This window comes from Venustampulla echinocandica (assembly GCF_003357145.1).
Source record: "Venustampulla echinocandica strain BP 5553 chromosome Unknown scaffold_3, whole genome shotgun sequence".
In the NCBI taxonomy this organism is placed as follows: Eukaryota; Fungi; Ascomycota; class Leotiomycetes; order Helotiales; family Pleuroascaceae; genus Venustampulla; species Venustampulla echinocandica.
The window spans coordinates 962,160-976,707 of record NW_022474208.1 but is presented as its reverse complement, the minus strand read 5'-3'; the positions used below and the strand labels follow the sequence as shown (position 1 = coordinate 976,707).

General features: G+C 50.3%; 3 protein-coding genes across 3 annotated transcripts; 1 reads left to right on the top strand and 2 right to left on the bottom strand.

Annotated features, from left to right (window-relative positions):
- Positions 1-81: 81 nt before the first annotated feature.
- Positions 82-1,826, bottom strand: BP5553_05939 (uncharacterized protein; the record flags this gene model as incomplete). The annotated part of the gene is made up of 2 exons (XM_032014562.1): positions 82-1,402; positions 1,501-1,826. The coding sequence occupies 2 exons, from the start codon at positions 1,824-1,826 to the stop codon at positions 82-84; spliced, it is 1,647 nt and encodes a 548-aa protein (XP_031869243.1).
- Positions 1,827-2,946: 1,120 nt separating this feature from the next.
- Positions 2,947-5,131, top strand: BP5553_05938 (uncharacterized protein; the record flags this gene model as incomplete). Its single annotated transcript, XM_032014561.1, has 2 exons — positions 2,947-4,709; positions 4,807-5,131. 2 exons carry the CDS (start codon positions 2,947-2,949, stop codon positions 5,129-5,131), a joined length of 2,088 nt encoding a protein of 695 aa, XP_031869242.1.
- An 897-nt stretch (positions 5,132-6,028) lies between these two features.
- On the bottom strand, positions 6,029-7,152 carry BP5553_05937 (Uncharacterized protein; the record flags this gene model as incomplete). Its single annotated transcript, XM_032014560.1, has 3 exons — positions 6,029-6,142; positions 6,196-6,948; positions 7,000-7,152. The coding sequence occupies 3 exons, from the start codon at positions 7,150-7,152 to the stop codon at positions 6,029-6,031; spliced, it is 1,020 nt and encodes a 339-aa protein (XP_031869241.1).
- Positions 7,153-14,548: the final 7,396 nt, after the last annotated feature.

Sequence of the window (14,548 nt, the reverse complement as noted above, 5' to 3'; positions counted from 1 at the left end):
TGCGCGAGCCAGTTCTGACGCCAAACAATGCACAACTAAACAAACTCCTAATCCTTCCAGTCGGTCTTTTTGAAACCGCATTTAATAGCTTAGACTTCCCTCGTCATCCTCATATGCAGGAATACCCTTATCATCCATCAATTCCCCCCTAGCAGGCCCGACCGCTTTCCCACCATTCTCTTCTTGTATGGCCAGAAAGTAGTTCCTCAAACTTCTTAGGCCCCTCAAGAAGCCCATGTCAGGCAGATCAGGGTGCTGTGGTGGATACCGACTTGCGTTCAAACGAAGATCCTCCCTTGTAACACAGTTCGCAAAGTCCGCGATTTTGAAATCTATCTCTCTCATCCTGCTTCCATTATTCTCCGTTTCTGTGCCGTCTGCGTCATCCTCTACCTCGGTATCTCCGTCATAGTACATCAAGAGACTGGCGGCATAAAATCGATATCCGACAAGGCCGCGGATAATAACTTCCAATACTGCGAGTTTACTTAGGATGGTAGGAATATGTCGCAGAACGCTGGAGTAATCCATTCCATCATATAAGAATCGAGTGAGGGCATTCTGGAACTCCCGCCCAGGCTTAAGTGCTCGTCCGAAGTATTTGTCCTGGAAGATGTAGGTCTGGGTCTTAACATCCCAAACCTGCAATCCACACACCCTCACGCCTAGTTCTTTAGACGTAGTCGCTCCGCATTTCTTTCTTTGCGATCTTCGCTTGGTCTCATGGGCATCAATACCATACTGGCGGGTACCCATTTTCAGGTCCATTATGCAAGGCCGTTTCATTCCAGCAGTTAAATCCTCAAGCAGCAAGAAATACTCGACACGGGAACCTCGCTGGGTTTGCGCCTCCTTGGGGTTAACCGGACGAGGAAGGAGCTCCGGGTTGGTGACTCGAAGGCTAGGGCCATGCCGTGGTAATGGTCGGGGCTGGGAAGTCGGTCTTCGCTGCTTACGAACAGGAGCCGGCTCCTGTAGAAATGCCTCCCCGAATACTTCGTTTCGTAGCTTTTTATTAACAGTGGTTGCACCCCAGCTGGCTTCGCTAGCAGGTAGAGTCTGCAGAGGTTGGCCCTGCTTATCGGGAGGCTGGGAGGGTGATTTTGTGTCACTATCGCTTTTGGATCTATCTTGTGCCCCCATTGAATGACGTCGAGATTGAAGAAAGCTCGTGGGTATGATATGTCCATTGTCCGCAAAGGAAACAGTGGGAATAGGCATGGAAGATGGATTGAGAGACTGGCTAATCACTCTCGCCGGTTCTAGCAGACCAGCAGCGTAGTGGGAATTGGGCGGGGGACCATCGTCAATACTGCCATTAAGATGCACCTGTGACCCACTTACGGACAGGCTGTGCTGTTCAGCAGTTGGATCCAAAGTCACATTGAGGACGCCGATATACCTAAATGTCAACATCGTTAGCATTGCGAATACTGTGAGAGCAGAGCCCAGAGCGGCGTTGAAGGCGGTCAGTCGAGGCAAGGCGACGATCACACATACCTAGGCAGAAATTTCAGCAGTTGCGGGTGATAGCGCTCAACCCTTTCATAGAATTCATTCTCGCGGTTATGCAATTGTTTACAGACCGCGCTCTTCGAGAATCGCCACATGGTATTATGGCCGCCGACCTGGTGGCGGTAGGGGATCAACTGCAGGTCTGGGAGATGGCCACGCATATACCTCCGTGCTTGGTTCTCGTATCGGTGCTGTCTCCTGCGTATCTCATCGTCATTCTCGTCGGTATCGCTCCCCCCGCATATGGCATCTTCGGGCTGGTGGGCTGGTGAGCAGTGGAAGGGCTCTTCGCTTTGTGCAGAGTATATCATGGCCGTGAGTTTCCCATGGGAAGCAGGCGCCAGAGGGGGACTTCGCAGACAATATCGGAGGGGCGATGCTGGCGCGGGTTTTCATTTTATTAGGGGAGGTTGTGTCTGGCGTATACTCCTGTCGATGCGGGCGAACGCCTTATCATGTACAGATTGGTTTTCTCTTCCCACCGAGGGGTTCATGATCCATATCTGCGCTAGGGCCGAAGCGGGATGGCGGCCTGCTAGCCGAATTTCGCCACCTGAGCCCTAGCCGTGCGTAGTAATAAAGTCAATAAGACAGGCAAATACGGAGCAGTCAGCACTCACTGACGTGGACACTTGAAGGGTTATTAATAAAGCTTAAAGTTTAGAGGCTATGTATAAGGTGCTTATAACGTGTCTACCAATTGTCAATACTGCAATAGGTACCTAGCTACTGCGCATTTGCACGCTTCCCCAGCCATGGTCCTGTGCTATTCCCACACCCCATCACTGTCAAACCCACTCCCAAGTCTTAGGTCGAATTAATGGCCGGATTAGTAGCCCAAGCCACTTGTTTATCCAGCTAGCCTATCGTAGGGCCAGGATCATTAAGTGCATACTTCCATCGCCCTCTCTGGTTGTTTGTGTACCTAAGAGAATGAAGATAGTAATCGTGGCCAAAGATGGGCCAGTCACCTGACCGTAACTCGGCACGTGGGTGTTGGCATTTGCGGCGCCCAGGTATATTACTCAGCTTAGGCCCTTACAGTAGCAGGACTAATTAATATCTTATCTCCAATTGACCTATCTATACTTGGTGTGATCTCTAGAGTACTTCTGATTGGCCTCAGACTTTCACAGTGGTAAACAAGCAGATGAGGCTCTTACATTTAATTTAATATACATACATACAAATAATGACACACAATAATCTCCAAACCCCGTTCACACCAACCGCGTTACAAGGTAGGAGGTACCGATGTACTTCGATAGTGGTTAAGGCACGTGATATGGCGCTTTGATCGATCAACTCTGGACGCGAAATGGTCGCGGTATGTCAATATGTCAAGTACCGCAGCATCTACCTCCACTTTCCGAGGCCACCAATCCTCTGTCAGTCTCCCTCGTATGCAGATGAGGTCGCAAATGAGTCACGATGCCAATCGAAATTATCGATCTACTTTCCAGCCCAGATATACTCCGTTCAAACCCAACTCTACCTCGAGCTAAATCCTCAAAAGCTCGCAATTCGGCACCACGGGTCCTGACCTCTGTTCCTGCTCCCGAACGAATTCTTGAATACCAGGCCCCAAACCCCACTCGAAAGGATGATGACTGGTTTATACTCTCTTCTGATGGAAACAACCCAGACCTACCTGGTCCTTCACCAACAAATGCTGGCCTCATACGTACGGTGACGGGTCCGGGTTCGCAGTTGGAAAGCGCGTCAAAGCCTGGCCAATTGATGCCTAAAGCGACCGGCAAAGACGACTTCTTTTTCGTCTCGGATGATTTTGACAGCACTATCGATTTGGACAGATCGTATGCGCTAAACGAGCCGCCTCCCAAGAAACGGCGCCTTTCTTCCTCGCCCATAGCTACACTGCCGAATACGGGCTTATCAAGAGCGAGAGAATTTAAACGATCAGCTTCCAATGTAGAGCCCTCGAAAACAAAGCCAACTTCGACCAAGCACATCCCACGTTTAAGGAAATCGAATACGGCGAGTATAGTCTTGGATTCGGATCCCATAATATTTACCAGTTCTCCGGACCCGTTTGCCGATGTTTCATCGAGACGGAAACCGAAAAGTGGGAGAGATTGGGATTATGACGTTGATGAGGAGGACATATTTGGCCTTAAGGCTCCACCGACGGGTAAAGGGCGAGATTTCCGTTCGACAAAGAGCAGTGACGTTGGCATATTAGAGCCGAGTCATGGGAACAAAATGAGAGAAATCCCAATCGAAAATTCGGACGATGATCTTCCAGACATTTTCTCTCTGCCTTTGCCGGCCGCAAAGTATTCTCGAAGCTCAGATCTTGCTCTAGCAATGTATAACGAGGAGAAATCAACAAAGAAAGCTGGCGTGAAGAAGGTTGAACGGGCTAAAGAGCGGCACGCTGCCAGTGAGACGGAGAAAGAACGAAAGCGTTTGGATAAAGAGGCAGAGAAGAGGGGAAAACTCCTAGCTAAAGAGACGCAGAAAAAACAAAGTCTGTTAGCTAAAGAGGAGAAACTTCGGAATAAGGAGGTGGCTGCGGAAGTTGCCAAAGTCAACACTCTGCGTACTGATAAAAAGGTGTCGACCCCTGAGATGATATTGGAATTGCCAACCTCACTTGACCCTGAACTTGCTAGGCAAGTCCGCAGTTTCTCCGCTCCTTTACAGGTTGACACCGGGGAGTGGGAGAACTCAAAACCAATCATTAAATGGAAGAGAAAAGTCCAGGCGAAATATAATGATGGGCTGGGTTACTGGGAACCTACGCCATTGCGTATTGAACCTGAGAAGCACATCATCTGTGTAATATCTGGCCAGGAATTCGTTGACCTAGCTACGGGAGGTGAAACGAACGATCTTGATTCTCATGTTCTACAGCTCAGAGCTAAATTCCCTTCGTGTCAAATTATATACTTGATGCAAGGACTTGCCTTGTGGATGAGGAAGAACAAAACTGTGCAAAACAGGAAATTTGTCCAGGGCGTGAGAAATCAGACGAGCCAAGAGGATACCAGCTCTCGTGGTCGAGCAAAGAAGGGAAAGGAGCCAGAGCATGTAAATGAGGATATAATCGAGGATGCGCTGCTAAAGTTGCAGGTTCTGCACAACACACTGGTTCACCATACGGCTGCGATGGTTGAAACTGCCCAATGGATCATCACATTTACACAGCACATATCCACTATTCCTTATAGGTATGCCCTCATCCTCCCTTGTGCTATGCTATTAGTAGTAGCCAGCGGAACTATAAACATATATAGTTAGGGCTTTCTTGTCTGACTTTTCTCACAGAGCTCAAAAGCAATCCCTTGATACGGCCTTCTGCATGGAAACCGGCCAAGTCAAAACGGGCGACGATCCCAAGGATACGTTCACCAAAATGCTACAAGAAATCAATCTCCTTTCGTCACCTATAGCTTACAGTATCGCCTCCGAATATTCTTCAGTGCAGCGGCTAGTCAACGCTCTGGAGAACGGTGGCCCGTTGGTTCTTGAAGACCTCCGGAAGTCGGCTAACAAAGACGGTGCCTTTACCGATCGGCGGATAGGGCCAGCGATGAGTAAACGGGTTTATAAAATCCTTATGGGGAGGGATCCGTCTAGTTGGGACGTCTGAAACTTTGAACAGACGAACTTGTACAGAATGATACATATCTAACAGGGGTCTACCAAGGAGGCCTAGTTACTCCAGCCAGACTACTCAGGTAGATCCCTTCGCCGGTAGCGAAATATTTCGTTTAGGTGGTGTATCAGCAGTGTTTTGGAACAGGTCCATCTATATATGCTGCAAACGATATCAATTATAACGGCCACTATGCCCCATTCTTGCGGATCGTCTCTATGCGTACCCCCAGTTCGGTCATCCCCTTGCCCGGGTTATGTGATCTCCATTTCTAAGCATGACAAATAACGCTGATAAGGCTACGATTACTCGTTTCTTCGTACGATAATTACGCCCGGGCTCAAGAGTGTCACGGCTACTGACGTTGCGAGTTGTAGGCCCTACCGCTAAAGTTTGGAATGTACATACGAGCTTCAGCCTTTCCCAAACTATAGCTTCGGAAACGCCTACTCCGTATGTCCCTCTCAATATGCCATAGCTCGTTAGATGTATAGCAGATAAACTCCAAAGGGAATTTGACACAATTCTTCAAGGTTGCTCTGCGAGGCACACGGCTAGACTCGGCTCGGCGTCATATAGATAGTTTTTTTTTTGTTTAGGCTCGGTACTATCCTTAACATGACGGGACGTACCCTAATCATACATTTCTGCCCTCATTTTGTGAAACTTTCCATCCTCCCCAACAATAGGATAGGGGATAAGTCCGTCACGCATGTTGTAACCGAGCATCACCAAAGAAATCAACCGCCGCTATTCGTAGTCCAAAAACCCCCGTAGTACTCTCCCACAAAAATCTGCACCCTATTTCCTAGCCTGCGTCCAAGGTTTTACCTTATTACATTTCACTACTATTAGTGCCGTAGATCCAAACAGTAAATGTAAAGCGACCCCTTATTCACACACCCGTTGCAGCTCCGCTCCAGCCATGACAACATCACGGGATTCTCTACTCTCCTCCATGCGTTTAATCAATTCTCTCTCTTTGGGGCTGCGTGGGCTAGCGTCCTGCGTTTGGGCATTAGCAAAATGAAAAATCATATAAAAGGAACCACACTTACGATTCCCAAGAGTGCTGAAATGCTTGTGGCATTGTTCTTGTTCTCCTGGACAGGAGTTGGCAATTGATGCACTGGCTTGGAATTATAACCCTGGTAGCCTCCAGCGCTGACATTGTGGGCGTCAGGAGAGATGCAAGGAGTGGGAGGAGCATTGGTAGCAATTCCTCGCTTCCATGCTTCTTCGAGCAAATGTGGAGAAACGCCCCCACCATACTCAGCGGCGATGACGCCCCAGAAGGAGGATCGGTGTGCTTCGTAGACGTGACGAAGGCGGTCCTTGTCGACGTTGCCAATGTTCATTGGGCGAGACACCACATCACAGTCGAGGCGAAGTGGGGGTTGGGCAGCCGAGTCGGTAAAAGCACGGCGGGGTGGCGAGGGCTTTGGGAGGATGGCCACGGGATGCGTGAGGTTTCGAGGAGGACTGTTCGACGCAGAGCGTGGGAGCAGAGAAGACGCAGAAGGAAGTTGGACATGCCCGGCTGGAGACTGCGGCGAGTATGTATACGTCTGAGGCGAAGTAGGCTGCAAATTGACGGCTTCGGTGCTTGGGGATGGCATTGAATTCGGGATAACCGGGGAGTGCTCTGAGCCTGGGCTGGAAGAGGCAACAGAGTTGGTCCGCTTGCGACGGTTGCTTCCATGAGAAAGTTGATGGTAATGAAGACGACAAGCCAGCTCTGTTTTCTTCAGGTGTGCGGCGATATGCTTGTAAGGCATTTTCTGAAGGCGGGTCTGAAGAAGATAAACTTCCTACAACCACGTCAGCGGTGTTTGTAGCATAAAGCACAAAATATTTTATACCTCTTCCTCGCTCCAAGCTCTCCCTCCCCCGGTCGAAGCCGGTTTTCTGTTCTTCTGCACACCAAACTCATGTCGATTAACGGCATCGACTGGGGAATAGTTCGACGTAGCCACATGGGCAGAAGTGTTCATCTGGTTCGTTGCAGAAGACATGATTCGTTGATCGTTAAGAATAAAATGTTGTCGGTAAAAATATATAGTTGTAAATAAGGTCGTTGATCCAGCAAGATAAAGAATCGAAGGGCAAACGGGCAGTCCGTGGCTGCTTTAGAATGTAGTGTTTTGGTTTGAAAAGGTCGTTACGGTAAAGGGGAATATGCGAAGAAAGAAGCAAGCAAAAGTTAAACAATGTAATATACTACAGTAAAGAATGTAAGCAGCCAAGCCAGTTGGGCAATAAAAGAGAGTGATTATTAGCTGCGGGAAATGTAGTGAATATCAAGTGTAGGAAGAGAGGAAAGAGGGGAGAAGGAGCAGCCTGGGAGGTCCATATATGAAGCACTGGTCAACATGGGATCATCTAGAATCTAGGTCACCTAGCAACCCAGGGCCGTGCGGCTTTCCTCTGAAGTTGACTTCTTCTCATGCCGGGGGAACCGTGATTGGAATGGACCGGCTCATGTTCATCAGAGTTTCTGATTATGCATGATTCGATTTCACATCTGGATTGAGAAATCTCCATTGTCCGTTTTTCTGCATCACATTGGCGTTTCTTGCGGACTGGGGGGGGTGGTGGCCGGACCCGTTTGACGTTTGAGGAGTCGTCGAGTCTCAAGAGTCATAACTCGGTTTTGGCCAGAGATCCTATTCCCCACGGGGCAAGATGTGCGTAATTTCGATACAGCAGCACGCGTCATCACCTCAAAGATATAATTCTCATTGTCTCTACTGCAATTGTAGATCGTTGTGGCGAATCTTGAAGATTAGAAGATGCGCACATCTCTGCTTGCCGCCGTGCAATATTTCGATTCTGACGATGTCTGTTTACAGTGTCGTGATGTGAAACGGTCGCTTGTCTTCGCCAACCCCTGCGAAACGATGCTAAGGATTCGAGCCACTCTTCAGGGAGCTTAATTGAGAGAGATTCCAGTCCCCAACAACTTTGGCGATATGCATGCTTGATACTTTAATCAGACCCAAGCGGCCGTTGTCCCTCCGGTCCATACCTAGGGAGTCAATGGGTTCCTCGGGTGGCGGACTTCGGCGTTTGTTTCGAGGAGCCACATAAGACGGAAACATCGTGAGATATGATAAGATCGTAGCAATAAGGATCTAAAAACTTGGCTTGAAAGTGGGGGATGGAAATAACAATGACACGGACGATCCGCAGCAACTACACTACTTTACTTCCTAGGCAAGAAAGCAACTTCATCCGAAGTAAAGGCGGCCATAACATGCCGATTAATGCGCTCCTGGCCGAGTCCAGAGTGGCGAGGCTGAGTGACACCCGATGTGTTGAATCGAACAATCATCCATATTGAGGAGTCAAAGATCTCGTTTCTGAACAGCTGACCGAGCTTGGCATGGCCTCGTATCGTGCCATCAGTTAGACAGCTTAGGAGTTGGGACGAGCGCCTCTGTGCATGACGATGATGGCGCTCACCGCGATGTGGTGACGAAAGATCACCATGTTTGCTCGTCTCCGTCTCAAGGCTGGTGGAGCGCCAAATCAGCAATGAAAGAAACATCGCGAGAGATTGCAGGTTGTTCGGAAGGGGCACCGTCCGATTGCGTGCAGAGTTGATGGTTCCCCAGGTCGCGCTGGGCCCTTGCTATCACATCGCCTGGGACGAGTATTGTTCTGTGTACGTACCTCGAACTACGTAATTCGACCTCCTCGAGTCTTGGGAGGAGTGGCGCAGGGTATCTAGAGAGTATTATTAATTCATCATGGCCATAATAGACACTTCGTAGAGTGTGATCAACCACGAACTTGGCGGTCCAGGCGCGTGTGGCAGGCCAGGATGGATCGGATGAAAAATACTCGATGATAATAATAATGCTTCGATTTCCAGAACGGCTCGCAATAGGCCAAGTTGGCCAACACAAACAGCCACATCTAACACGAATCCCATCCTGCAATTCGAACCCATTGATTGCCACGGAACCGCTCACCACTCTTGGGCCGCGCCACCAGTCCGTGGCCAGTTCCCACTTAGGGACCCGATGATACTTTCTTTGGCGTGATGATACCGAGGTTGTCTCGAAGAGGCGCCCCCGACAGTTCATGCATAAAGATCCGGGCTCACTTCGTTTTAGCTTTTGGTTGCTATGCCTCGTCAAGAGATGTTTCCATGCATTTCAATTCGGCCTGGCGGCGCTTCCGTGTTCCTTTACCCCGTGGAGGGCGTGCTCAAAGCGTGGAATGAATCCTCCGCAATGGTATCTTCGACCTGATTGATCGGTACTGGGAGAAACAACCTCATGTTTCGAAACGTCCCAAGTGTCCGTGTTGATGTTCACGGATGTCATGACTTCCGAGTGCAAGGAGACGGGTGTTCCTGACGGCTGCATCACGTGCACCATCTACCTCACCATACCACGTGATATCAAAATCCAGAGGAACCGTCTTGCGAACTAGGTGCGTTGTATTCTAAATGCTCCAGGCCCGAGCGAGTTTGAGTTTTGAATCTACTGAACCCGGTTTTCGACGGATTCTAACGGTCTATGCAAATACGACTGAATTCAGTGAATATTTTGGCCAACGTGGGGAACTGCCCCTTGGAAGTATGGAGCAGTTAGCTGTTTACTATGCGATAATATGTATAACAGTTTTCGTATAGCACCTGCGTTATCTGAAGCCGGGGGCGCTGCGGGGCCCGGCCTGCGAATCTATGGGGTAGAAATATTCTCGTTTTCTCTTACGTCTTGATCCTATAAACTACACTAGGTATACGAGTAACACTTACCCAAAATGTTGCCCTAGTCTCGAGCCCTTATGTCAATCCCAAGACCATCCGATCGCTGGCCTGGGTCAAGGTCCTCAGCACGCTCCACACCGCTAGTTGTTCGGATTATTAACCTCCCTATTCCTTGCGGAGCAGACTTCCGAGCCGGCGATTATTAACCTTGGATTGTGGAGGTGTATCCAAGCGCACTTATAGATGTATAGTAGTATCAAGTACTTCCGTAGTACATTGAGTATACCACCATAGATTTGGGCAACCTGAATCCTTGTACCTACGATTACACCTAGCTTAATCAAGGCGTCTCCTTGAGGCTTTTTCTAAGGCGAGCCATACGATAGAAAAAGCACCTCATTGCGTCCCCATCTTCCGGGTTAGATGCTTTCGGGATAGAACCAACCATCCTATATATAGCTAATATACCATCCTACCCAAATATAATATCCCACCATCGACATGTCACCTGAGGCTCCATGAAAGTAGGGTTGAAGATCCCCGCGCCTTGTCACATCCGGGTCAACGACTTACAAAAGCAACTCGGCCCGGGATTGTGTGCAGTTAGAACCCTTGACACCGCTTGGCGTCAAGCTGAGAATAGAGGAGCTTTTTGGTGACGATACATGTACATGGCTCGGTCCGAAGCCTGCCGCATGCCATTCAATTACTTAGACTGGCAAACTCGGGGCAGACTCGGCAAGGCCAGCAGTAGACTGTAAGCTGCTTCAAAGCCTAGTCAGATTAAGCTTAAAATTTGTAGCATTTGCGCCAAGACAGCCGTATCCTTGACATCGCGCTGGCTGATGTACAGAGAGCAGTTAGATGTGCAGCTCTTTCATGCGGTTTTCATCCGAAAAGCATCAAATCCCAACGGAAACTCTTGCCAGGTAGCATCCGCTTGAACACCCGCGAAGCATTGATCATTGGTCCTTCATTGAGGGGGATGCCAACTGGTATCCGGGTTTGGAAGCGGAAGTATCGAACTCGTCTCTCACGGTGATCTTGACTTCTGGTAGGCTGGTACGAGTACAAAGCATGCAAGTTTGTGTTGGAACGCAACAGGCTGAAGATACCGCGTAAAGGTTGGTTCCCCAGGTAGGTAGTACTTGAGAGCGAGTGCAAGAGATTGATCGGCGGTGGGGTCCTAGCATCCTAGCATGGTCAGCTTCTGAGACAACCCGGAAATTTGCAAACTCTGACCAAGCCAAGGCCTGTTAATTGAACGCCGTGCGGTGACAGCTAGTCCCCGGACTCCCAGGAAACCGACAAGTCGTGTGTCAACAATCGCGAGGTAAAAAAGTGTACGGGTTTGGAGCCATGGCTCCGGATCAGGTAGCATATGGACTGCTTCAGCCCACTCGGGCAGAGCACGGCAAGTTGTGAACCCGGGATCTGACATGGCGTTCGGCCCATCGACCAGCGTTGGTGTTGTTGGTGTGGTTGCTTTGTAGAGCGACTTTTCCGAGAGCATTAATTTCAGAGAGCGAGGTTGCAATGGCTGACCAGCCAGCTTGCTGCACTGGTATACCCGAGCAGAAGGGAGAGAGGCGGAGTGTTATTGTACTGTAGAACGTGACGGTGAGGAAGGGTAAAGGATAAAAAGGGGGAAAGTAGCCGGGGTACAGAGGGGGCTCTTTTGGCAGAGGAGTGGCTGGTTACCCCGCGCCAATTGCTATTTCAAGTGGGCAATGATAACGAAATAACGCCCATGGGCCTGTCACGATGTCCAAGCGATGATTGACATTCCCGGGAATCCAGATGCAGATTGTAGATTGCAGATTGTGGGTTGTGGGCTGCAGACTGCAGACTGCAGTGCGTAAGGCGGAAGTACGAGGCAGGACGTATAGGTAGTATATCGTCGCCAGTGTACGGCAGCATCGTGGAGCACACGAGATAGAGTACCTGGGGAGTACATTAGCATTTTGCACAGGAGTGGCGAGCGAGTACCTACGTACATACTGTACCAAGTACCAAGGAGATACAGCTTGTGGACATTGTGGGGTACTGTACTTCGTACTGTACTCTGTACTGTGCCTGCGGTGTGTCGATTCGAAAGCCATCGTGCCGGGAACAGGTCCCTAGGTAATAGGTAGGGAGATAATAATGGCACTGCCCCCTTTCCCAAGGGCTGTTTATGCGCCAGCTGCCTGCCAACATGCCCTAAGTCACCTAACAGGCCCGCCGGCGCAGGGATACAACAAAGCAGCGGCAAGTCGCCCAAAAGTAGCGGTTCTTGCAGCAGGCCATGGTGGTACAATTGCGACTCTGTACGTAGTACCACGTCCGTTGTTGATTTGTTAGGAGACTGTCGGCTTGGACTTCGTAAGTTGTAGCGCGACCCCGCTGAAAAGTACCCGGTACCCAACACGCTGCAAAGAACCCGTTCCAGTGTCTCGTGCAGCGGATAGACCTCCGAATATTCCCACGCCGCCCTTTAAGAGCCAATCGATCCCGCAAATGCTCGATATTCCTCCGAAAGGACGAGGGGTTAGCCAGTTTGTGAGCCAGTTAGATAATTTAATTCCTGCCGAATACGTAGTAAGCCTTGTGAGATCCTATCCTACGAAGGACTCCGGGAGACGGTCTAGCGTATCATGGAGATCGAAGGGATCGGAAGGGTTGAGATTCGGGCCGCTTTGAACATAAATCTTGATTACCATAGCTTTAATACGAGTGGTGCAAGTAGGGTGGCTTTCTAAGTGCTAAGCCTAGAGATGTAGCTTACAGGCTGGATTTCCGATGTGCCTTCTGGTCTAACCTAAGGCAGTAGATGTTGGCCGGAGACTGCGGCTTCGACGAATAATTAAAGGGATATAGCGGTATAGGTAACATATATCTTGCTCTTATATTAAGTAGGTAGTTGGTGAACATGTTTGCAGGTTCAAATAGAAGCGCGAAAATAATAGCTACTGTTTTAGTAGGAATAGAGCTTTATCATAGGTACAAAGTGGATACTGTACCCTTTTGATAGTACATATAAAGCTGCTTTGCTTCCACCACCTTGCATAACTTTAATATGCGTGCGAAGTATAGCTCAAGGGACTTATTTAATACCTTGTTAACAAGTCCTCTCAACGCCATGAAATAACAAAACGGCGGCAAGCGCCGCATTTCCAAGCGCGCGTGGCTGGCGCAAAAGGTGTGGTTAGGAGTGCGAGGCCGAGCTACAGTAGCACGAAGTACATTTTCTGTACTCCGTATGAAGCTATGGAGGGACCAGCCCTGTAAGCCAACTCGGACTTGTAGGCATTAAGACGTAGTAAATATGCTAGTAAACAGGTCCCAAACAACCGGCTTCCCAGAACCCCAGGACCTGCACTGGGGGCCAGTCAGTGCTTGTCGAGCGGCCGTGCTGACCGCAAGTCAGACAGGCTCGCAGCGCAGAAAACCCATATCGCGAGGCCCTAAGAAGTACAGCACATAGCAGGTAGGGGAGAGGCTACGTACTTCGAATACGAAGTAGACTGGCTCACTGGGTGATGCTGCGCAGCCTTTTGGAGCCTTCAATCCCCGTTCCTTACATATAGGTACGGTAGCATGTACCAACCCGCACGGCGGCAGAGGCAGCTTCTCTTAGCCACGAGTCGTCTCGCTGTCCAGCCGTCGGCGCGGCGCTTTGGAGGCATAAAAAGGGGCGTGAGCAAAAAGCAAAGTCGTGGTAACACAAGCCGGTCAAGAACGGTCAAGACTGAAGGGAAGAGACCCCCGGCGGCCCCAAGCCCCGTCTGTAATCAACGTACATAGTACATGTCCAGCGTAAACGCAGGCCCGGCGTGTGCGTGCAAGCAACGGCGCCAACAACGGGGATCTCCTCTGGACGCTGGAGTCTCGACTCTGGGCTCTCGACTTCCCCCGCTCAAGGCTCAAGGCCACCCGTGTTCGCTGCTCCTTGTCTCCTTGTCTCCTTGTGTTCCTTGTCTGCTTGTGTTCCTTGTCTCCATGTCTTCCCGTGTCGTTGTGTTGTGTCCTTGTCGTCTCTTCTGGGTCTCCTTGCCCTGGGCTGCCCTGGGAAATTCCAGCCTCCAGCCCCCCTTAGCTGCTCCGCCCCCCCGACGCTCCTCCACTGCTGCAGACAAGACGACGGCATCAGATACACGCTCCTCAAGAGGTCTAGGTGCCGGGATCGTCTCAGAAACTGCTGTGCTCGGCACAGGAGGCGGTTGGCGGATGGCGGTTGGCTGGTGGCGGGCTGGGCTGGGCGGGCTGGCGTCTTTGTTTGTTGAGCTCTCACACACCGTGACTGCTACTGACTGAGCAGCCGGCTCTGCGAAAACCGAAAAGAAGGCCGCTGCTGCCCGCCCAGGACTCGTAACTGTAAGGTCGGTGCTGGACCTAGGACCTGGGTGCTCTACGAAGTACCGACCTGCCTTATCACTGTCCACTGTTCCAGTAGTCGTACGTAAGGTACTTGCAATTGCACTGTCACCGTCCCGACCACCTCCTGGCACTGGCACTGGCACTGGCACTCGCTCCTAGGCAGCTAAGGTAGCTAGTTTCCCGATCGCAGATTCGCAGCACAGTACAGCACAGGTCAAGCTCAACTCCTCCTCCTCCTCCTCCTCTTAACCCGGCTGCTGGTTATTGTCGCGCCTGCATGGAACGGACTGTACCGATGAGGTACTCTGGGTACTCTATGTACTCTATCT